Raw genomic sequence first — 25,110 nt, 5'->3', positions numbered from 1 at the left:
TATCTAAGTGGGTGCTATCCCAGTGGGTACTTCAGAAAGAAGTTAGGGTTGCCAGAAGGGTTCCCTTGTACAATCCCAGGATCACCCCTTAGGTGGGGTTTTGTTACGGTCTGTTTCTGCTTGGATCAGAGAGTCAGCATCTTGTTCCATCACCAAGGCAGCCACCGAGCATTGCTGTTTGGTAGGGATGCTGCTAGAAGATTTCTGCATCTATGAGCTTTCTTGATGCATTTGTTTTATTTGCAGACTTTGATTGTGATTTGCAATTTGAGGGAGTACTAGCTGATCTGACTTGTTTTTCTGTTTTCTCTTCCAGCAATCAACTATCCCAACCCAACAGGTAAGCAACAAGACCTTTGTATTTATGTTTTGAATGTAATGCACATTAGTCAAGTGCTTCAGCAGATCAGACAAGCCAAGGAGCTGGAATCTTTTCCCCCAGAAGAGGATGAAATTGCATACCCTAATGTTTCCATGTTTCCAGTAAGTAATGTCATTTGTTGTACCTCGAGTTATTGCCAGGAGGTATACACCAGAGATAAGCCTCCCACTCACACTTGATATCTCTGTGACTGGATAGGCTGTGATCTTGAACCCACCTTTGCCCTAACATTAGCAATCTGCATCCAGTAAGCATGTTATTAAATGTTCCCCAGAATATCTGTGTTTAAGGAGTGTAATATCCCCCATCCTCTTCTGACCAGGAAAGGTACCACTTGACATCTCTGCAGGCTGGTATGGAGCAGTCTCCAGCTCAGATCTGGTTCCTCTTGCAAACTCCTCAAGCAGAGTCCCTTTCTTCTTGCACTCCAGTGTCATCACTGTTTACTTGCTTATTTACAGAATCACAGAATCATTCAGGTTGGAAAAGACCCTTGAGATCATCGAGTCCAACCATCAGTCCTACTCTACAAAGTTCTCCCCTACACCATATCCCTCAACATCTCATCTAAATGACCCTTAAACACATCCAGAGATGGTGACTCCATCACCTCCCTGGGCAGCCTATTCCACTCTTCCTGTGAAAAATTTTTTCCTAATGTCCAATCTAAACCTCCCCTGTTGGAGTTTAAAGCCATTCCCCCTTGTTCTGTCACTAATTACCTGTGAGAAGAGACCAGAACCAATGTCTCTATAATGTCCTTTCAGGTAGTTGTAGAGTGTGATGAGGTCTCCCCTTAGCCTTCTCTTCCTCAAACTGAACAGTCCCAGCTCCTTCAATCGGTCCTCCTAGGAGCCTGTTCTCCAGGCCCTTCACCAGCTTCATTGCCCTCCTCTGCACTTGTTACCTTCTGGTCATTCCTGCCAAGTTGCAGGCCCATCTTTACTGAGCACCCAGAGTTCCCACTGATTTTGAGAGCAAAATACACAACATCTCAGAACGATGGTCTTTAACAAGAACATGATGGTGCCCATTGAGCATAAAAGAAGATTTCTAGCATGCTGTAAGTAGTGGTGGAGTGATCTTCAGGGGATGAAACAAAGTCCCTTTGCTTCATTTGTTGGATATAAGCCCAGGCAAAGATCTTCGGCAGAGATGGGCAGACCACTTACTGATGGTCCATGAGGGAGCAGGTGGTTCCGTGTAGCTATTTCTTTCTCCCTGTTTCCAGCTGCTGAGTCAGCATTCAGTCTTTTTACATATTACTCTGTGTCTGTGTAAGCAAGTGCTACTGCTGCACTGCAGGATAGCAGTGGGAGCAAGAATCCAGGATTAGGCAATGGCAGCCAGGAATCAGGGTATGGGGTTATCTTGTTAAGGCAGCCACAAGGCATTCACTCTTGCAAGTTTACACTCTGAGGATGGTTTAATGAACCATACTCTGCCTGAGAGCGGGAGCTTCTTACAGAGTCAGAGGGATTTTGTGGCTCTAATTCCTGATTCCATTTGCTTTGCTTTTCCACACTTTCTGATCCTCTTTAAACATTCTGCATAGAAGACTCACTGGGAAACACCGAGCGTGTTGCCAGGGTCCCACTCCAGAATGTGTACCTCAGTACTCACCGGAGGAAGCAAACATCCCAGCTTGCAGGTGGAAGTGACACTGGCCTTTTGCCACTTGCTTTTACACTACTTAAATCACTGGTAAAGCCAGAGCAACTCCAGTCCAAATTGTGTCGATGTCTTGGGGTCTTTGTAAACTGAGCCTTCAGACTGCTCACCTGGGGTTGCTTTGGTAGCTTGATTGAGACTAGAACAATGCATGAAATTTGCCTGTGGTGGAGGATAGCTCAGCCACTCTTGTATTTTCATGCAGTAAACCCAACACTTAGGGTTTCTCCTTGATACAAATTACCCAGCTTGTGGTGGATATTGGGACCTCTGGGCCAGTCATCAGGGTCTTGCCCATGAGTTTACACCTTGAGATTGACTGCCTAAAATTGCACCCACTGTGCTTGTTTTCAGAGATGCCCCTTCCTTTCAGACCTGCTGCCAGTGAAATATGAGCCCAAAGGCTCTTAGCTCTGTCTCTGGGCCACAGCTCAGTTCCCAAACTCTCATCCTAGTAACATGGAAATCCCTGCTACTACCTTTCATTTTCCCACTTCCCCTGCTACCACCACCCCCAGGGAAAAGGGTTGGGACAGGATTGTAAAGGTATCCTCACGCTAGGCTGCCCAGCCAAATTCTGGGAGCAAACATTGAGAACTTTCAAGTGAAAGGCAAAGATTAGATGATTAATGCCTCTGGCAGCCTGATCCAAGGGCATGCACAATGGTGATTAATTTACAAACTCTCGGAGTCACTTAATACAATTATTTCTTCATGCATTTTCTCTCTCAGCCTAATAAGATGTTAATGACATTGGGGCAGGCATGCATGTGGCATGGTTACAGAGCCAGGTACTGGGGTTATAAAGCAAAATCAAAGTAAAAGCAGAGGAAGTGAACAAAAGACATTGAGGATTTTAAATATTTAGAGGTTAGCAGTAAGACTGACCGTAACTCTTAAAAATCAGTTAATCCGGTTCTAAAAAACAGAATTTATCTTTAAAAAACTGTCTTGGAATTATCTTAATTCTAAGGTATTACCTTAAAGATCTCTTAGAATAACTGATCATTTTAATGTCATGACTAAATTCCAGGGCTGGGGAATCTGCTCTGTCCTTCTTAGGTCTCCCCTGCCATTTCATTTGGACATAGCCTTCACTTTCTAACCCAAATCCTGCAGTGCTGTCCTGCAAGTTATTCCAGCTCATCAGCAGTGGATAGTTTGGTTTCCCTGGTTCTAGCAGATGTAGGCTTGCAACCTTGGTGATGAGAATATTAAGAAGCATATGGGATTGCTGGGTTTTTTTTCTCTTGGCCAGTGTGTCTTGCCCTTCCAGAGCAGCAACACTATTTCTCATGTATCTGCAGTCTGGCTGTGTGTGGTGCTAAAATGTTTTGGGATCATGGACAAGGTACAGTGGGTGGTGATCAGTACCAGATGCTGCTTGTTGTAGATTACCCTGGCTCATTGATTACTGTCTAGTGCTTGTGTGTCCTCTCTCTGATAACGCTTCATCATCCAGAGGGATCTGAGCTTGTGCTGGTGTGAACATGTGGGAATAAGATGTGAGCCTGGTGATTAGAATTGGATTCCTCAGAACTATACCCATTCCTCAGGAATATGTGTAATGCAAAGGTTTAAAAAGGTGACTGCCACCAATTCCTTGTATCATGATGGCAAATAGGATTGTCTGGGCCATATTATCCCCTTGTTGCAGATAGAGATATTAAAGCAGATGGCAATCCAGTATGACCCAACCAGTTACAGTATTTTGAAGCTTTCTTCCATTACTGGTTATAAACGCTTTAGAAACTTACCATGGAAAAGCTTGTTAAATGTTGTTTCTTGGATCCCGATGTACTTTGAGGACGCAATACAGTTTTCATGGTCTTCATCTTCTAGATGGGGAAACTGATCTCCAGAGAGAAAGTGGTAGCCTGTAGGTCACGCAGCAGGTCTGCAACAGAGCTGAGGCTTGGAGCATGGTCCCTTATGCTCCAAGTCAGTTTCAGTCATCAGACCACAGATAAATGACAAAGGCAATTTAATTCAAGAGCATTCCATCTGCTATTCACCCATAGTTTGCAGCTAGAATAGGATTATTATTTTTTTCATTCATCTGGCAGTCAGAATTTCAGGACCAGGGATGGCTTCCCCCTAAGGACTTGAAATTAAAATCTCCATTATGTTTCTCAAGAAGGCAAAGCAACAAGAAATGCTAATAGCCACTGCAAAGGGTCTCTCCCCTGAGACTGCAGGGAGGTGTCTGTAACCAGGAGCAAACACCTCTGTACTTTGAGCTGCTGCCACTGCAAAGCCTGCCAAGGAAATCTGTTTGGTGAAGACAGCGCTAACTCCAGCCTTTGAGGAACCAGCTCCCCTGCCGCCTCCACCTTGCCTCTAACAATCCAGAGAACAACTTCTGTGTTCAATATTTAAATCCACTGTTTAATTTTTAAACAGGAAGCTCCTTTGCGCCACAGTGCTGAGCCAGGATCCCTGGCAGATGGTGTGAGTCTGCAAGAAGGTTTGCTTCACACAGCCGAGGTCAACAATTAGACCACCACTGTGTCCTCTGAGACACAGCAGGTCATTTTAAGGTTTTATTTTCAGCTGGATCTGCCAGGTTTCTCCTGGTGAGTCTTGCTGATAACCATCCAGAGGTGATGTGCTGGCAGTGTCCCAAACCACACCAAACGTCTCCTAGTTATTCTGGGCACCTCCACTTCTAGCTCGGAGAAACACCAGAGCTTTGCCTTCCTGTGGCTTGTTTTAAACAAAAGGACCAGGAGTCAGAGCACTTGGGTTCTGTTTCCAGCTTTAGCACCGCCTGCTGTGACCTAAAACATGTCTCTCTATACTTTTATGTATCTGTTTCCCCACATGTAATGCAGGACATATATAGAAAGAGGCATTGCTACCTCATAGAGATGTTAAAAAACCTTGTTCATTAGTTGTTGCAAAGTGCCTTGAGATCCCAAGCTAAGCAGAGGCAGTGTGCTGTAGTTATGAACTCCCACACAGCAAATGTTGCCCATAAGCTTGATCATGTTGTGGTATCTGTGGTGCATAGGACCCTTCTCTGTTTTATGCTCTCTGCTAGAATTGTTGCCTTCTGGAAGTAGCTGCATGAGTGAGAGGAGAAGATGGAGTCAGGGCCCTGTTTTGGCATTAAAAGAGCTCTCTTCAAGCTTTTGAGTCTTCTTCACTGAGCAGTCTCATCCCACGGGTGTGTATGGTTTCTTACAAATGAGGCACAATAGTCCATCAGCTATCATGACCAGGCCTTGGTGCTAGCTGGGAATACTGTCCTCAGTCATCTTGTCTTGCACAGCTCTCTCTGATCTCCATCTGATCTTGGACTTTCTCCTTAATCTGCCTCTTCTTTGGTTTCTGTGCCTTGTCCTTTGTGGGTTTGCTCCCTCCCAATCAGTTGCCTGGATGACCTCTGTGTTACAGCTTTCAGCTCTGCTTTCCACCTGATATTGCCTGTTAAGGGAATTTTGTGCTGGCAAAAGATGTCACCTTTCTCCTCTGAAGGAGGTCCACGTGCACACCATCCCAGTCCCTTTGATTGCAAAAGGACAGTCCCAGTGGATCCTGCTGTGTAGGATAATGACATTGTAAGAGAAACTTGTCTTCTAACTGCAGCTGGCAACGTGTGAGCTGGAGCCAAGCAAATGTTTGTCTTCAGTCTTATGGAGAGAAGCCAGGGGTGTTAGACCAACCCAGCAATATCAGAGAGCTTGTGGGCTCCAGCTCCTCCTCTGAGGACCAGTGGGTGTCTGGTACAGCCGTGAACTCTCTTCTCTCAGCCACGAGGGCTGTGGAAGGGCCCTTAGAAGCTGCTTTCTCACCCTTTTTCCCCTCCATCTCCTTGTGCTGGCTATAAAAGAGCACACGACCACCACCACCCCCATCCCACATAGCTGCCCTGCCTCAGACCAGGCATCTGCCCCATTGTCCACTCCCCACTTGTCCTCCGCCTTTAGCTCCAGCTGCCATGTGGCCCCCTGTGCTCAGCACTGTGGAGCAGTGGCTAATTTGGATTAGGATGCTAATTAGAAATGAGCGGATTGAACAAAAAGCACTTAGCTAGGGATAATCAGCAGTTAAGTGGCCAGCCCAGCTGAGCTCTGGATGGCTGAGCTCAGCTCTCAGGAGTGGTGTTTTCCACTTACAGAACACCCAGCTTCACTGGTCTGTGAACCAAGCCCTTGGCTTCCAGCACAGTGCCCAACCTATGGTGGCAAAGACCTTTTTGTGGGCCACAGCAGGAGGCTAGCTCCTCTTAGCTTACTGCTTTGGCGGGATGCTGGAGAGAGACAGGCAAGAAGGGGGAACCCATTTCCCTACCACAGGGTATGCAGGCTTTTGATGTCTGTTTGGATGATGGTCGTTTTAATTTCTAAATAGGAGGGGATGGGGAGGACTTTAGCTACAGGGTAGGAACTGGGATGTGCAGCAGCTCAGAGTCAAGATGGAGTTCATTTCATGGGTAATCTCTCCTCTGTGGTACAAGATGGCAGATTTTGGTGTGCACGGTAAGTGTGTGAAGCTCCTACCATCGCAGTGTACCATGTCTGGAGCTTTTGGCCCTGGCATTGCAGAAAGCTTCCCTTGCCCATCCCACCCCTGGCACCCAGCCCATAGGTTGCTGACCCTGCTCTGCCCTACATGTCCTGCCAGAGTCACCCATGTTAGGACAGAGAGTCTCTTACCCAGGAACCAGAGCAAACCACCACTGAAGATATAGGAATACAGGAGCACAAGTAGGCATTTGCACCTCTCTTCATCTGGGCATGGTAACAGGAACAGTAGTGGGGGTAAACCCCAAAAAGTTGAGTCTTGCACCAGCCTGCCATGGATGATGTTTCTAGCACATCCTAAGCCCTTAGCAAGAGCCTTGTTTTCCTTTCTATATGTGTTCTTTCATGGCTTTTAAGTCCTTTATCTTTCAGTTTCATAGCACACCTCCTTGTTCTTATGTAAAGGCAGAAGGTAAAGAGGTCTGTGTTTGCTGTGTCTCCACCATTCGCAAGGCCTGAGATTCCACTCTCAGTCCATTCTTCAGATCCAGTTTCTGCCCAGGGACCTTTCAGAACACAAAGCAATTTTCACACTGGGTCTTGGACCTGTTTTCTCTTTCTCTTCTGCCTGTTTCCTCCATCCCTCTCCTACTGTGTCAGAAGTGTAAAGCTGGTTCTTGGCCTTTGTTTTTGTGGCTCAGGAACTACCTTTTTACCACAAAAGTTACCATCTTCAGCCTGGTCAAGTCTAATTCATTCCAATCTCTGCAAGTCCATATCGCGTTATGTCTATGCACAAGATTTTTCGCCTGTCTTACAATATTGCTGTAGGGTGTGACTGTCTTGTGGTAGTAATAAAACTGCACATGTGGTTGATCCTACATAAAAATCTTTTACCTACATGACTTACTTTGTTAGGGGAGCCAGCATAAGCTGCAGTATCAAATGTGCCTTTTAGCTGGCATAAATTGGATGTACTCTAGCTAAATGACACATTTGTAGCACTGAGCTGACCTCTTCTCCACAGCTGATTTTTTTCATGTGTGCCATAGTTTAGTTTAATATATAGCCCAAAGGGGGTCATCTGCTGGTGCTTTTTCCTCTCTCCTGGGGAAATTATTCTACCATCAAGTCATTCTGGTTTAAAAGCCCTTGTGGCCTGTTTGCCTTCAATGTTCTTTTTACCCTCCTCTATGTTTGCCCTCATCAGACCTCCCAGCAGAGTCTCTCTTTCTCTTTAGCCCTAATAGCCTTCTTCTATTTCGTCAGACCATCACATCCATCAACCTGGATTAACCCTTCCATAATCATACTAATCATGGATATATTCCTTTTCAGCCTCCTCCTGAGGTCAGGGGCTGCCCATCTGTCCCTGACTTGACGCAGAGCTTCAGTGGTGATATATTAGTGCTGTGAGACTTGCTGCAAGCACCCAGGCAGCCTTGGGGAGGAGGTTTGAAAAGCAGCAGCTGATGAGGCCTTCCCTTCCCCACAGATAACACCTGCCGCTTTGAGGACGAGAAGATCTGTGGCTTCATGCAGGACAAGATGGACAACTTTGACTGGACCCGGCAGAACGCCCTGACCCAGAACCCCAAGCGTACCGTCAACACGGGGCCCCCCACGGACATCAGCGGTACGCCAGAGGGTAGGCATACATCTGGGTTTCTTTTGTCTTGGCTGTGGAGGCGAGGTGCATGCCGTCCCTTGTCAGGAGTCCTACGGCTCTGGGAGCTGGTGGAGTGCTGATCTGTTTTCCATGCAACATGCTTCTCCTCCACATGGGGTGCAGAGAGCAGGCAGTTAATTTGCATGTTACTGATTGGCATTAAACACACAATTAAAACACCCACAACTTTGTTTAAGGGAATAGTGTGAGCATTAGTTCTTGTTATGAGCTAATTGCCTGCTGCCTAATGCCCTTGTCCCATTTGATGCTTGTTTTGAAGCAAAAAAAGGATAGGCAAGCAGGAGAACATCTCTTACACCTAGAAATGGCCCTATGGTTTTAGCCAGCTGTTTCCTCAAAGGAGGTCTCGGGGAGGCAAACAGATCTCCTTAGTGCCAAGCAGGAGCATGAGAGACCAGGCGGGAGTTGTGTGTGGGGTGGCAGCAAGTGCCTCACCTCTAGCTGGAGGAGACCAGTGTTGTGTGTTGCTCATGCTAGCCATGCATGGAGTGCATGCTCCCATTTTAGCTGGATATTACTTTCCTCTTTCTCTAATGAGGAAAGTAAATTTGTATGCAAGCACTCAGAAAAAATGGGAAACATCCAACGGCCAACTAAGGAAATGGCTTTTCCCATTAGTGTTCAGTACACCAGCCTGATCGAGCATTGAAAACAATGCCAACAAATTAAATAGCTAATCTGTTCCTCCCTGGGTTGTTAACAACTACTTTGGTATTGTTCTCTTTAAACAACAATATTGTTTAGGCCAGATATACCGAATCATCTCTCCCTCTGCTTGAGGCAGAGAAATTAGGCTGGAATGGTTTCTCCTTCCTCCTTCTGGTTTTCTCCTTACACAGTGCAGTCAGCTCTGGGGCTTCTCATGTTGCAGGAGAAAGGCTCATTTTGCACCCAGATGCGTGTGCGCATGTTCAGGGACTCATCTGCTGCCTGTGCTTACAGTGGATCTGCTGATGCCTGTCTCTCTGCATTCCCCTACATACTGCAGAGGCAGGGGAGGCACCGCAGACATCCCACAAGTGTCTCTGGCTGGGATCACAGTGGGTGCAGAGCGGATGGGAAGAGCAGGGCCGTGTCTCTCTGAGGAGGAGTGGTCTCCCAGCCTCTGGCATCCCATCACTTGCAAGAAGGGAGACCCAGTGCCCGCTGCCTTTCCCCACGTTTCCCTCTCGTTCTGTAGGTTATTACATGTTCATCGAGGCGTCCCGGCCCCGGGTGACAGGAGACAAGGCCCGGCTCATCAGCCCCCTCTACAACATTACTGCCAAGTATTACTGTGTCTCCTTCTACTACCACATGTACGGGAAGCACATTGGTGAGTACCCTCCGGGGAAGGGTAACCCCCAGCCTAGTGCGGACTGTCGGGGAAGACCTCCAGCCTCTTACTCTGCCAGCTGTGCCTGCGGCCAGCGATTCAGGAGGGTGGGAGTCCTACTCCAGGGCTCAGAGCACCAGGGTGGGCTGCTGCTTTCAGATACTTATCCCTTACCCACACCCCAGCAGTGTCAGGGTTGTGAGGCTGTCGCAACCCATCCTCAGGACAGTATCTTGCAGTCAGCCATCACCCCTTCTCCTCTGGCTTGTTCCTCCTCCAGCATAAGGCTCCCTGCCCTCCACAAAAAAGAGCATTGTACCCTTGTGCACACATTTTCCCTGCTTACGGCCACAGGCACCTTGCTCCAGGCAGCCGGACACCAAGTGACAGTCTGTCCATTGGAGAGGAGACAGAGGTGGAGGGGCTTTGTAGGACCAGAGGGCTCTGTGGCAGCTTCATCTGTTTTGGGGTGGGCAGGATATGTGTTCCCTCAGCTGTGCCAAGGGGCTGCTTGCTCTGTCTGACTCCCTCCTCTAACTGTAAGCCTACAAGTGCAGCGAGCACCCCAGAAGTGCCTGGCACACTAATGAGTTTCCATATCCAGTCAAGGAGCAATTGCTAATTCGTCACCTCTTGATTATAATTTCATTAATTTGAATAATAGATGCACTCTTCCCACAGCACACTGGGTTATTAATCACCTGCTGGACTGGAGCGTGACTGAAAAATCAGGGCCCAGGCAGGAATGTGTCCGCCCTTCAATAAACAGGGTTAATTAACAGCTCTCTGCTCGGCACCGTTGATGTCATTGGGAGGGAACATGCTCCTGAGTCTGGCCACCACGTCTCCACGCACATGTGGCATGGCAGAGAGGTTAAGCTGCAAAATCTGGGATCTCCTTCTCTCAGTGGGGGCGAGGCGGAAACTCTGACCCCAGGGGCACCAGGGGGTAAGGGCTGGGCTGCAGTTCATTGAGCAGGTCTCCATCTCTGTCTTTGCTCTGAGGGCTCATATTTGCTGTCTGCTCTCAGAGTCCAGCTAAGTAGGAGGTGTTTGCACACACCTGTATTCCCTCCTGCAGACAGGTTGCTCTGTGCTGTCTTCACATCGGGAGTGGCAGGTTGCTCAAGCAGAGCACTATCAGTGTTCGTTCACACCAGGTTTTCCTGGATCTGCTGGTCTTGCTTAGCTGACAGTCCAGCTGTTAATACTGGCTGGCAAGTTCCCTTGTTCCCTGCAATTGTCCACTGTGGTCAGTCAGCCTTGCTGCCTAATTCCTGCACGTCTTCTCCTGGAGGCTTTGAAAGGGATCTCATTCTTTGTGGTTGCAATGAAGGGTAGCCCAAACTGATGGAAGACTGACAAGAAAAGAAGATGTGGAGGGAGGAGGCTCCTCTTGCTTTGTTTCCTTTAGGAATACAACTATGTGTCATGTTTCTAAGTTCATTTTGCAGGGAAAGTAACAGCCCATCAGCTTTTGGAAGAGAGCCCTGTTTTACAGCTCTCATGTGGTGGTCTGCCTGGAGATGGGTGGACTGGACATGCCAGGAAATCAATTCATTACAGGTTTTTGGCGTTTAGCATTTTAACTCTTTATTCATTTGCTCCACCCACAATTTGCCCAGAGCAAAAGATACAGTGACTCCCAAGACCTAAGAAAGCTGCTGAGTACCATTTTCTATTCCTCGGCTTCAGGCACCTTTTATATCTGTTGCTTTTTCCCTTCATACTCAACACAAAGAGGCTGATAAATTTGTGCAAGGTAGATAGACTCTTTAATGCTGTATGATGATTTCCAGGGTGGGTGCTGCTGAGCTGAGAGCGAATAAATTATTTTAAAATTAGGCTGATTAGATAGAGTCAGAGAATGAAAGAGAAAGAAATGAGAAAAAGTTCTTTTTCCATTGGCCTGTGGAATATGTGGCTTGGTCTAGCAAACCCACAATATATCTGTCTGCAAATTGAAATTCAGTACCTTGTATCTGCTCTCTACTCTGGAGCTTCTTTCAGGGCCAGTCATGATGTTCTGTAATCAGTTTGGCTTCTCTTCTACACGTCAGGGCACCAGGGTGCGACTGAGACCTCTCCAGGAAAAATCAGAATGCCTAGTAATCCTAAAACTGTCTGGTTTTCATAATTCCCACTATGCCACCTACTAACTCTTACGCTACTTGGTGTTTTTCCTTACTGCCACTCTGGCATAGCTGTCCTCATCGCTGCACATGCATGAACGAACCCATGTTTGGGACACGCTCTGTTTCGCCAGCAGGTCTAATGGCTCGATCTACATTTTTAGTGCATGTTGGTTGCTCCCTGGCTAGTTTTGCTTGTGTGGAGGTTGTGAAACCCTGCCAGAAAGCTTTTGCTTGTTGGGATGGTGCCAGGCTCGATGCCCTTGGTGGGTGAAGTCCTCTCAGAGTGGCAGCCTGCCTGAGGGCAAAGCAAGTTTCTTCATCTCTTCTTTAGACCTGGGTTGGAGGAGAGTGCTACCTCTCAGATACAGGGCTCCTTGCTAGGACTTCTCCTGTCACATGAGGAGACAGACCCTGGCCTCCTAACTGTATCACCTATACAACAATACGAAGGTAAAGATGGGGTGACTACAACGCTGGGCCATGTCTTGCTTCCCATATAGCCAGCTATCCCTGATGCCTACAGACACGGCCCCAACCCCTGGCTCACCTGGTGCCAGCTCAGTCCTGCCAAGCCAGATGCCAGCCTTGCTGAGCCAGCCATCGCACTTAGCAAGAGCGTATCAGATTTCTCCTGTTGGCAGACAGTGCCAGCAAGAGGACATCTCCCAGCCCAAGCCTCTTCTAGCAGCTCCAGCTCCATCGTGGAGCAAACCGAAGCTCTGTCACTGTGAAAAGAAGCCATATAAAGTCCCAACATTTATTTATTTTTTTAATAACCCTTTTATTACCTTTTTCCCCCCTCTACAGAACTTGAAAGCTGGTTTACTCTCACAATTTGACTATAAAATATCCATAGCCATCCAGGCAAATCTTCCCTGGGAGAGTTCCCAGACACTACTCGTTTATAATAGATATGACGAAAGAGAGAAACAGAATACAAATGGAGTGATTGTAGCCACAGTATAAAATATTCAGCGACTAGCAGAGCAGGGTGATGTTGAATATCTCTCAGCTGATGAGAGAGCAAGGTGAAGGGGAGCTCCCTGGAGGCAATTCCTGTTCTTGTGAAGTTATTTGGTCATTGGTTTTCCTTCCTTCAGCCCCCTCCAGAGTGAGCATTCACATTGCCCTACAATCCTGCCAGCCTAAACACAAAAACCAGGGGGAGGGGAAGGAAAGAAATCCCATTTCCACTAGGCATTCAAGAACGAGGGTGTCTTGCTTGCAGCAGGAGCAGATATATCAAACAAGGAATTAGTTGCTTTCTTCAGGAAAGGAAGCTAGCCATGGCAGGCAGCAACCAGTCACCAAGTTCAAAAAGCCTCTTTGCCGAGTGGGCTTGGTGAGTCAGCATTGCAGCTGGGAGCAGATCCTCAAGTCCTTGCTTCAGCCATCAGACCCCTCTTTCTCTCTTCCCAGGGGCTGTCTGGGAGGGGGATGCTTTGAGGGGATGGTGTCCTTGACAGACAGCTCCCATGCAGCCCCCTGTCTCTCTGACATCTCCTGGCTCAGTGGTAGCCAGGCTATGATCTGCATGGCCTCCTACCCGCTGCTGGCTGCTCTCACAGACCCTGCAGCAAGACATGCCTTCAGGGTCAGACCTCAGGAGTCTGGTTGCTCAGAGGGATGAGGAAATTTCAGCCACAGAGGATTTAACTTTTTGTGTTACCGTTGTGGTCCCCATGGTACACAACAATTGCTAATGCTATAGTTCCCTATCTCATGAGCTAGTGACTGTGCTCATGGGGAAAACACTTATGTCAAAGAGTTTATTTGCTCACAGGAGTATCTACATGCAAGCAGTGATGTAGTATGTACCCAAACAGCACTTTTTCAGCCTCCTTCTGATTTGTGGTAGACCCTTTTCAAAGTGTGTTAGCTGTGTTTTTAATAGTGATAGTCACTGCACACAGGCTTATGATGAGATATGACCTCAGAAAGGGGAGAAGGCAAAGACCCCTCCTTGCCCTGGCACACCTCCCAAGATGGGACTGTTCAGCTGCTTCCTGTAGTGAAACTGGCAGGTCCTGGGCTTTAAGGACTGGGCCTGATTGAATGCAATGTCTGAAGACCCTGTTCACAGCTTGCAATTTTTGTACTTTGAGCCTCCTTTCTGCACGAGCAGTGTCTTAGTCTTACCTTGGCCAGTTCCTCTCCCAGAAACCAGGGAACAGGCTTATTTTCTGGCATGTGTCCAGCATCTATGAAACTCATGAAGAACTAAAGGTGCTGTTGTTCGAGCCTAGTGCTGACACAGACCTTATCTGACAACCACAGCTAAGTCTAGCCTATGTCTAATCAGGATAGGAAACTTCCAATGAAATTGTAAGCTACTCACTGCTCTCTACAGCTTCTTGAGGAGGGGAAGTGGAGAGAGAAGTGCTGATCTCTTCTCCCTGGTATCCAATGACAGAACATGTGGGAATGGTTCAAAGCTGCATCAGGGAAGCATCAGACTAGATAGTAGGAAACATTTATTTACTGAGAGGGTGGTCAGACACTGGAACAGGTTTCCTAGAGAGGTGATCGAACTGGTCAGGTGGTTGGACTAGATGGTGGTTGTAGGTCCCTTCCAACCAAACTATTCTATTCTTCTCTATTCTATTTCTATTCTATTCTAAGATACTGTGAAGATTGGTGCTTGGGATTGATTAAGAGGGATTTTGGTTCCGAGTCACTAGCATCAATGAGACCTGATCAGATCACTTGCCACAGCATCCAAGTTCAAGAAAGCCATAAGCTGTTTCACAGAGGTAACTGAGCTGCAGGCAGGCCACTTACGTTGGTGGTGTCACCACTGACACCCTCCTGCTGAGTAGGAAACAAGGATCTGGAAGGCCTGCAGAACTGAATTGCTTCTTTACTACTTCAACTCGGACAATGCAGCTAATGCAAAGGTGTGTCTGAGAGGTCATGGTGGATGATCATACATAGGAGCCAGAGTTAGCATGGATGCCGTGTGGCTGCATCTCATTTCTGACAAGTGACAGTGGTCAGAGCTGTTAGGTCACACAGATTGATAGGTACCAGCTATGTCAATGTAAAAGCAATCTGAACCACGAAGATGTCCTTTTTGTAAGATTCAACATCATAGCTCCCTTGTTGCTACCCAAACCTTGTTTATGAACACAGCACCCTGCTACTGCACACAGTTATACAGGTGGCACCCTGGAGGTAGCTGCATTCTGCTGGATATATAAAGTCTGCCTTATATACAAATGCATCATTCATGAAATCCATGCCATTATCTCCAGTGCAATAACTCTACACAGTAGAGATTACATCACTGGATTGATTGAGGGGAGGCTGATTTTCCTAATGAGTATGATTCACTTCCCTCTAGGCTCTTGAAAACAAGTTGCAGTTAGAGTTAGGTGAACAGCTTGTAATGAAAAAATGTATTCAGTTTTTTAATACTCTTTTGACTTATTCAGGTGGGTTCTTGGCTTTACTCTTTCCTCCATCAACAGATGTGTATTTGACTAACGTTTTGTGCAGACATGCAGCAGCTTCCTGTAGGCTATGGTATGGACCCTTTGGATAGCCTGCAGTGTCTTCTGGTAATATCTGCTTGGTTTTTTGGGAAGTTAGTCAAATACCATGATCATGAGCAAGGATTATAAATACCTGGCAAGTTAACCACATATTTGTAAAGTGCCATTCAAGCTCTGTAGATTCAATACAGTGGCTCTGAACCAAAAACTGTTGAAGTCATTGTTTTTCTGAAGACTTCAGTGAACTTTGGAGTAGAGCCATAGATTTAAAGATTATTAAGACCAGATGGGACCAATACATCATCTAATCAAACTTCCTGCATAACCAAAGGCAGAGAACTCCCTTCAGTTACTCTTGCTGGAGCCCAGTAAATACTATGTGTCTACATCTTTATTGGATGTTTACTTACAAAGAGCACCAACAGCATGCTTGACACGGCTTGCAGATGTGGGACTGAATCATCCCTAAGCCAAAGAGTTTGACATATAAAGCTGAGGAAGACACAGAGAGGAGGGAAAGGTATTCAAATGTGGATTGGCTATATGTCATTTTTATTCCACAAATAATGTGTTTTCATGCTGATGCAGGCATTCTGCTTCGTACCTTGGATCTAGGTGCACCAATCCCCATCTTTTCTTGCCTCTCACTAAAAGCGTATCACTGAATCAAGTTCCCAGTCTTTCCATTCAGACGTGGCTCACAGCAGCAGCCTTGTGCAAAGTTGAGTAGCTGTAAGGATATACTGCAACCTGATCATCTCCTGAGACATCAGGTGTTGCATCAATTATTCAGGCCCTGAAATTGCTAGATACAAAACTTAACAGACACTTAAGAGGAAACAGGAGCTCTCAGTGCATATCCAGCTACTTCTTTAGCACTCCCAGGTCACTCTTCTGTTCTCTCCATGGACCATTAACTATTTCACCAGTGCCGTAATTGTACAAGTGAGACTGAAGTTGGTCATTCCAGGTGCACATCTCAAGTGCTCTGACAGGATAAATTCGGGGGGGGCAGAGTGCACAACCATCTTACACTACTTGTGCAACCATCCCAATCTGTTCTCGAACTTCAACAAGACACTATTTTGTAACATATATTGAAATGCTTCCCAGAAAATCAAAAAATGCTCAACAAGTGTCAGTCATCACCATTACTTCCATGAATGACTGCCTCTCCCAAAGAGAGCTCCGCAGAGATGACAGACACCCCAGCACTTGAACTGAAGGAGTTTGCAGATCCAGGTTGAGAGTCTCACTGTCTCAGCTAGTCCCCTGGAAGTTTTCTGGTGAAAGTACAGCTGGGCGTGAAATGGGAAAGGAGTCTCTTGCTATAATACATCCTGCCTCAATGCTGGGAACACAGTGTACTCTTAACATCCTTCTTCCAGCAAACCACTTCCCAGGCCTGAAACATTCACCTCTCACGTCTCCTTGGGTCAGGCAGAGGAGGAGGCCAGGGAACAGATTTTGAGTGATGTCTGCAGTTCAACAGGAAGAATATGTGATCTCAGCTGCTCATTCCTGCTGCCTTGCTGGCTTCAGCATTGCACTAAAACAGCCCATCTGCTCCAAGCCCTGCAGCTGTGCAGCTGCCCTGTGCTTGGCTCCCGGGACTGAGAGACCACAGACTGGGCGATGATGGGGAAATAAGTTGTTAACAGGGATAGAGAAGAGACAGGCAAAGTCTTCCTCAGCACAAGTACATCTGCTTCTGCAGGGTTTTTGTCAGGAACCCTCCCACACACATCACTTGTATTTTGGGGGCTCTGGGAGGCTTCCTCCTGTCTGGCTGAGGTCTTTGCAAAGCCTGCCCACAGAAGGGAGGCAGGCAGAATCCCCATGTCTGGCTGCTGTGCTCTTTTAAACCTGACAGTGTCTATGAAGCAGACTTCAGCTGCAGCTCATTTGAGAGAGCTGAGCGCAGTGCGTGCTCAGTCTGAGCTGAGCGCGTGAATTGCACAAAGGACCCAGCTGTCTCTGGTGGCAAAGATGAAAGGGTCCGTTATCAAAGCTGGGAGAGGAGAGAGCATTTGCCTGGAGGCATCTGGTCATGTCACGAAACAGAGGGTGAACAAGGAGCAAGCATCCCTCACAGCAACTGTGGTTCACTCTGCTTCTTGAGTCTGCACAATTGGTGGGAAAGGTTGCCTATACATGGTCTCCTTCTTGCTACATTCTTCACATTCCCATTTTTCCCCAGGCTGGCCTCTCCTCCCTAAGATAGTACCCACCATTTCTGGGGGCCACCAGGTACAGCAACAGTAAGAGGGAAGCTGCTGCCTGGCTGCCTTCAGACTGCTTGATTCCAGAAAACATCAGAGAAGAAGAAAGATGGGCTGCTGCAGCTCACTTGCCTGAGGCACGGAGCAAGTGTAATGGTCCTGTCCGTGGGCTGGCCAGCACTGCTGCCTGTGGTGGCTCTTTTTCACAGCTGCTTCACCAGAGTAGGTCTCAAGCCCTGCCTTGGACTCAGTCTTTGTAATGAAAAATCATGCACTGGCATCTACCCTCTGCAGGGCCTTAAAACCATGATAGAGACAGTCCATTCTGGGGTTTAAGATTAATTTAGATGCTCTAATCTACAGTGCTGAACTTTAGGAGAATGATGAGCGATGCAGGCTGCCAGGTGAGAAGAGAGAGGTTGGTGTGTCTGAAGAAAACCAACACTGGCTGTCTTCCTACTCAGGACAAACAGGAGTCTGACCCAACCAAATCATCCTCTGGGCCTCCTTTGGAGCCCTGTCTGGATATACCAAGCCCCTGTGCAAGTGGTTTTGCTGGCAGATGAATCTGGAGCCATCCCCACTTCCCTATCACACACCCCATAAAGGCTAATTCACATGCCTTCTGCCCTCCCTGCCCCACGTGCCCACCAGAAACAGTGCAGAAATAGTCCCACAATTGCTCATTAAATTAAGGGAAAGATGGTGCCATGTTTGGGAGGATTAGGGCCATAATAAAGACAGAGCTGGGATGTTTTGCTGCCCACGGAAGCTGCCCATCTTGCACTGGGGGAGTCAGGGCTTTGTGGGTGCATCCCCACTGGCACGCCCCATCCTGCTTGCCAGAATCTGCACAGAGAAATGAAGGCAGTGGCACCCATTTCAGTGCTGAGCACCTCAGGCTCCCTCTGCCCTGACTGGGGCTGAATCAGAGGCAGCACTGGGCTCATACACAGCTGTGGCCCTGATGAGTGACCAACTCTGAACTTATCCCTGAATCACCCTTTCCCCTTGCTCTGCTGAAATCGTGTTTCCTTCTGCAACTACAGCCAGCTTTCCCTGACCAGACACTTTGTACCTTTAGTACATCTTCCCTTCAAATAGAATTTCACTGACAAAGGGTTTTTTTTTTTTTTTCTGTTAAACAGACAAAACCAAGGATTTGATCCAACTGTCTGGTTTATCTATTCAAACTCAGCAAGGAATGCAACACTGCTGTCTGGGAAGGGTCTGTTTCTGCCTGCTCTGCATTTACGTAGATTGTATTATTGCAGGCTTGCTTGGAGAGCTCCCAAAAGGCAAGGACGAGCTCTCTGGCTGCATAGGTAGAAGCAGTGGCTATGGAAAGGTCATAACTCCTTTCTTAGGACTAGATGGATAGAAGAGTTGCTGCACAACTGCATTTAGACTCATCCTGCTCTGTGACTTCAGGCAGGATACATCCTCTGTGTGTTTTGGTATGGGGGATCCTTGCTAGAAGCAAAAGGGAAAGCCCTAGATAAGGGATGATGCAGGTTGTTCTCAGTCTCTAGAGATGGAGTTCTGTTCAAAATGTCCAGGAGAACTTTCCACAGCTACATCCTTTCTTTCTTTGATGGGGAGGTCTCCAAGTGTGCACATCCTTAACCTTTACAAGGATCTCTGGATAAAAACAAGCTGTTGACGAAGGAACAGGAGACATTTCCGACAAATATATGTTTTTTCTTGTAATTCCTCCCTTTTGGGGCCGGTGGTATTTTCTGAAGAGTGAGAAATCCCATGAGAAAGAATGTCTTGTAGAGAGGTGTATGGACAGACAGATGTTGTAAATTATCACACATACTGGTTGTGGAGGGAGACACACAAGGAGCTGGAGCATTAGCATGAATTATCGTTGCACAGAGGGGATGGAGAAAATGGGATCTTCTCTGCATCCAGACAATGCCTTCTGACAGTGTGCTGCATACACCAGCACGGAGTGGGCCATAGCAAGGCAGGGTGAACCCCAGAGGGATTCTCTATCTTATGATGGAGCATCACTGTGCAGGAATGGGGCTTGGCAGCACATTTGGAGCTGCTAGGGGGCAAAGAGACCATCAAGGCAGCTCAAGCACCATCCCGCTCAGTAAACAAGCAGGGGACACACACTAAGGTCCTTCCTATCCTTGACCCTGTGATTACTGAGTGCTTCCCAGTCCCGTTGATGTGGGTCAGTGACTGCCTCTCTGGGAAAGTGTTTGTGTCCCCTGAGCTGGGACTGGAAAGAGCAAGCTCTGGAGAGGCTATCTGGTCCCCGTGGGCTGAGTGCACGCTCTCCCCTCTGGGCTTGGAGAGGGAGGGGGACGTGTGCTGGAACGCAGGTGTTTGGAGACTTGCTCAGCTCGTGATGCTATTTGTTTTCCACTTTGCTGGGCTGTAAACAAGCACATGTCCAGCTGAGAGAGTGGTAGGCACCATCCTGCCTGCTTGCCTCCCTCTGCCTGGAAAGGACAGGAGGTCCGCGGGAGGGGTGGGAAAACTGAGGACCTGGTCACTACTAGGCCATGTCTGGACTGAAGGCGAGCAGGACCATGGCTCAGCAGGTGATAGGCAGAAGGAACTTGCTCCTAGCCTGATCCTGCAGTCAGATCTGTTGTGAATTGCCAGGGTGGTTCCTGCGCTGGCCATGGGCAGGCACCATGCAGCACAGCAGCGCGGTGAGCTGGCACGTGGGAGCAGAGCTGCTGCCCATAGCGGCATTCAGGGGCTGTGAAAACACAGCTGGGCTTGGGGCTGAGAGTCAGACAACCCATCTGTCCTGTAGGGAAGGACATAGTCTGTCCACATTGTCCCCTGCAAAATGTTTAAGTATGGGAAAGGGGTGTGATTAAGCAAGATGGTATAATGAATCGGACGTGAAGTTGGCAAAAAGCCCGAGGACTCCTGATCCTTGTCTTTTCAATGCCAGACTCTGTACCCTCCCTCTACTCTGTTCTGGCTGCATATTGGATGGGCCTTGTTCCTCTGAGATAGCATAAATTTAACGTTATGGAGCGTGGAGATGTTTTTCTCCCTTTTTTGAATTCCTTAAACCACATCCTGTTGTCCACACATAGAAAGCCTGTTACTGGTCACAAACAACCTCTGAGGGAATTTTCCATGAAAAGGGGTGGCAGGATTTTGTTCCATACACACAGCATCAAAGATGGAAGTCTTGTATCATTCATCTTTCTATGCCAACACTTTCTCTAATTAGACCATGGATCAAATGAGCAAAGGAGCTCAAGCACAGCTCCACTGCAAGTCTGCTTCTACCATATCACCATCTGCTCTCTATGTACACAGACAGGTGGGGATATGCTGAAGAGAAGGAGCTGTAACTGTAGTTTGTCTGCCTTCCTCCCATTAGCACTCACATTCCTCATCACAAGGCAGACATGACCATACTGTTGCATTTACCCCACTGCCTGCATGCCTGAGGTCCCCCCACCCAGCATGTCCCCCCCAGGGGTACAGCTGTGTGTCCACTTCGTCTCTTTAGAGTGCAGTGTTGTTGCTTCTCTGCTGGTCCATTCCCCCCATCCCAAAATTCATATGCATGCCAGACAAGTCAGATAGTGATGGATCATAGATCAATCTGTGCAATTGGCTTTGCCATGTCAGGGGATATTGCTTCAAGCCCATCCTCATTTGATAGTGGTTTAGGAGGTCAGGGGTGGAAATGTGTTTGTTTCTTTGATTTTTTAAATCCACAGCAAAATCCACAGAAAATTCCCTGTAGCCAGATATAAGTAATTTTCACAGGTTTGCTGTAGAGGAAACATTGCCAATCAAAAGTTACCATATTGCTGTATATATCCCCAGAAAGTCCCAGCCACAGCAGGGAACTGGAGGCTTTGATTCCCCTGATCCCTTTCACTGTAACCTCCCCACTGTAATGAAGCAGAGAGAGAGTGTCCCATAGCAATTAGCCAGCCTGCGGCACAGCACTGAACATGCTCAGCGCCTCTCTAAAGCTGGTGGGGATGCCTCGTGAGTAGAGGTGGGATACTGGTGCTTTCCAAACTCTGCCCAGGACTCTGTTTTCTTGCTGTTGATGAGCTTTCTGAACCCTTCCGCTTTGAAGTTACTGAAGCAGTGGCTGCAGGAAGGGGTCTGTGTAGTGACCCTGTGACCAGACACAGGGAACCCTGCACACCAAGTTGAGATCAGTTAAAGACAAGTAGAGATAAAGTTCTCTGTAATCAGTAGGGGAGGTTTTAATTGTCTTACTCCACATATGTTAACATATGAAGTATCGTTAGAGACTGTGAAAGGGTAAGTACATTCTATCACGGCATGAAGACAACTTACATTCCTAGAAACTATGAGTCACTACAAGCTGATATTATTTCTCCATCTCTATCTGTGCTGTGATTATTTTTCCGCTCTCAGCTTTCTAGCTCTCAGAGCAGTAGCTTTCCCCCACAGAACTGAAACTGAGAACACCAGCCTGACACTGACTGCTATTCATTAACATCCATTTAACAGCGAGAGGGAGAGAGACCTGTGTTTGTTGCGGGGATTATGAACAGTAATAGATTCTTTCTGGGGACTGTCATTCACTCCTGGGATTTGCCTCCACTAAGCTTTGGGCTTTTAGTTTGTGATCAGTAGTGTTAACACTAAACCACACTCAAGGAAGTACTCAGAGCCCCTGTTAGAAAGGTAAGAGCTCTTTTCTCCCTGGCCTGGTTTTAGCCCTCATATTGGGTCTGCAGGTGACTCTGCCAGGTTATACAAGGTCTGAGTCCTCTCCACACCATGTATCTCTGTCCATCTACTGGACATCTCTTGCCATGAATCAGTTTCTTCTTCATATCTCAATCTGTCTTGCCTGCAGTTGAAATGCCGTGGGAATTTCTATGGGGACTTTCAGCCCTGGATTCCCAGTTGGGTACCAAACCTAAACTGGAGCTGCAGCCAAGATTTCTCATGGATAGCTGATCTCCTGAGATCACCCCATGCTGGAGCAGGGATCCTGCAGGAGCGCAGCAGGGAGTCAGAGTGAGACCAGACTGCGCGTGGGCTTGCAGCCAGCCCAGCTCCTGGCTGTGGATCCCGACAGCCTTCCCTACCCATCCCACAGAGCTCTGCTGCACTGGGAACAGCTCTCAGCATGCAGCATCATCCTCCCTTTCCTTCCTAGACTCAGCCTTTCCCCACTCCATCACTCTGTGTTAACCCCCCCTGCTGCCCTGTGGAGGGCTCTTGAGGAAACCTCTACCTTTTTTGCCATCCCACATGGACTGTGCCCATGGCTCTGCCCTTAAAGACCCTGCCTCCCTCCCAGTGCTGCCTGCGCCGGCTCTTCTGGATCTACACTGCTATTCAATGCGACAATGAAGTCCCCATCCCATGGAAACTGAGAGAAGACCTTTTCTCATTGTGAGAAGGTAATATTTAAAGGCGTCCCTTGGGCTACTCTATCTGGCAGCCCAGCTGGTGTTCTTTTGTGTGAGTGCCACTCTTTTTAAATGCCAGCTCTGGTCTTAAAGGCAGCCAGCAGAAGGTACAGCTCACTCTCCCTGTAATTGATTCCTCATCACTCGTCACTGGCCTTTATTCTCCCTTTTGATTGTGAAAAAGGAATAATACAGACTACAAGACAAATGCGAAGAGTGCCTTGTATGGGGAGAGGTAACAACAGGATTGCTGATGTCCTGGGATTTCCCTCGTGTTTGTCTGTCTGGTCAGCTGGAGAGATTTTGCAGCACATAGATAGCCTGTCTTTGTGTGTGCCTCACCAGCAGATGCCCTTAGGAAATGCCAGACACATCGGATGGGGGAGATGGGGAAGGGGCAACAATGACAGAAAAAACTGGCCATCTGGATTTCAACTCTGATACAGGAAACTAGGCACGATTGTAGTATAAAACCAGGCAAAAGGGGTGGCTGCAGCAGCTGGCACTGGAGAACATCCCAGATGGGCCTTTCACATCTCCTTTATGACTGATGGAGTCATGGGGGTTGGAGAGCAGGTCCCACTTTGGTTCTTCTTCAGTTTGTGAACACTGGAAAGGCAGAAGAGCTCAAGGACTTCTGTTTCCTATTATCTTCTTGCTCAGGTCTTGTAAAATGTTTGCTATGTTTCTGAGTTCCCCTCTAAGTGAGTGAGTGTTATTATCCTTCTTATCATCATCATATCACATCAGCACATAAAAGTAGGTAAAAGCAGTTCGCTAAGGATCACATGGCAAGTCAGTTCACAGCTGTGAATGGTCTCCTCACACCCCCCACATGTGTGCATTGTGCATTGGCCACCTCCTGCAAAGTAGGTGGATATATGGTCTGTGCTCTAGGAGGGGCACCTCACACACATCAGGTGGCTGGTTTGGTCTGAACTTGTGTGACATGCTGAAAGAAACACAGGGAGTGAAGGTAGCTAATAAGGCATAAGATGGGTATTGCTAGATTGCATGGAGGTGGGTGTGGTCAGGTGTCAATTCACCAGAGGGCAGGAACTACGGATGTCAATATCTGCATAGGCTCCATCTCCCTTTTTAGCCTGAGTCTTAATCTATGGATTTTCATGACTGTAAGTGGGCTACTGGAACAACGTTTGATTTTAGGGCAGTGGGCTGAACCTAAAGCTTTCCCTTGGAAGATACAAAACCCTGCAGCACTTGTTCCATCACACAGTTGGCTTTTGGGGCCAGTCTGAAAAATGGAGATAAAGAAGCTCTGAGTGATTGGAAAGATGACTTGGAGCTTTCTGTAGTCCAGGACTGCAGTGTTTTATGGCTTTGTCTGGAGCTCAGATCTAAAGATTCATTTCCAAGTACCTCCATCACAGGCTACCTGCTCTTAAACTTGACTGGCAGCCTGTGGCAGACTGACACATGGTAGAAGGGAATAAAGTAAAAGACCTGCACAAACCTTAACATCTACAACACTGTGGACCCAGTTCAGATGGGGTAGAGGTTTCATCCCTGATTAGTTTGAAGTCCTAGAGTCTCTGCCATGTCTCCCAGAAGCACATTCCCAGTGACAGCATTACTGGGAAAGGGAGGTGGTTTAGTTCTCTCCCAGCCTCAGGGAGGCTCTGTAATTTAGCAGGGATTGCAGGTAGGGCTATGAAATCTGACTCCCCTTCACAACTCTCACTGATTTGTAACACAGTCGTGAGCATGCTGTTCATCTGTTTTGAACTTCAGTTTTCCATGTGTAGACAAGGGTGGTGAAACACTGCATGTTGTGGGCAGATAAGGGAGCTTCCTTTCCAACTGCAAACCGTTTCAAGAATGCCTGCTTGTGTTCAGTATTGTTCTGTTAGGGAATTCCAGGGCCAAAAGGCTGAAACATTTTTCCTGATGCTACAAGGACATGGAGCTGTCAGCCAGGATATGCTCAGGCTTGGTTTGGGTTTAGGCCAGGCATTCACAGCCAGTGCTTTGGGGGCACTATTTTGCATTCCAGATGCTTCTCTGGGTCTCTTTCAATCTCGCCTTCACTTTTTTCCTAGGGCATCAAAGTTCATTTGCTGCCTCATTTGTCCCAGTGCTGTCTACTCAGCCAGGCTCTTGCATGGCAGATCCTAGCTGCAAGTCCCCAAATGAGGGTAGAATAGACAACAGTTGTTTTTAATCCTTGCTTGCTACCAGCTTCATATTAATTCTTCATTCACACTCAGTCCCTCAACTCACCAGCTCTGGCGACTGTAATTAGCTGCTCTGAACACACTCCTCTTAACATTAATCTATGGGGTTATGTAGTTCCTGTGTGGGCCATCAGT

At 47.5% G+C, this 25,110-nt stretch overlaps 1 protein-coding gene across 2 annotated transcripts in view; it reads left to right on the top strand.

Annotated features, from left to right (window-relative positions):
* MDGA1 (MAM domain containing glycosylphosphatidylinositol anchor 1) overlaps positions 1–25,110 on the top strand; it is a 155,031-nt gene that overhangs the window by 122,255 nt on the left and 7,666 nt on the right. For both annotated transcript variants that reach the window (XR_012628244.1, XM_074863471.1), the window contains exons 12-14: positions 317–340; positions 8,018–8,170; positions 9,393–9,527. Coding sequence is in view for 1 of the 2 variants with exons in the window: in XM_074863471.1 (XP_074719572.1) it covers positions 317–340; positions 8,018–8,170; positions 9,393–9,527 (312 nt within the window). In the remaining variant the exon portion in view is untranslated. The remainder of the gene's footprint in view (positions 1–316; positions 341–8,017; positions 8,171–9,392; positions 9,528–25,110) is intronic.

This window comes from Strix uralensis, chromosome 3, assembly GCF_047716275.1.
Source record: "Strix uralensis isolate ZFMK-TIS-50842 chromosome 3, bStrUra1, whole genome shotgun sequence".
Taxonomy (NCBI): Eukaryota; Metazoa; Chordata; class Aves; order Strigiformes; family Strigidae; genus Strix; species Strix uralensis.
The sequence above is the reverse complement of the archived record's forward strand: the minus strand, read 5'-3'. Positions and strand labels throughout refer to the sequence as shown.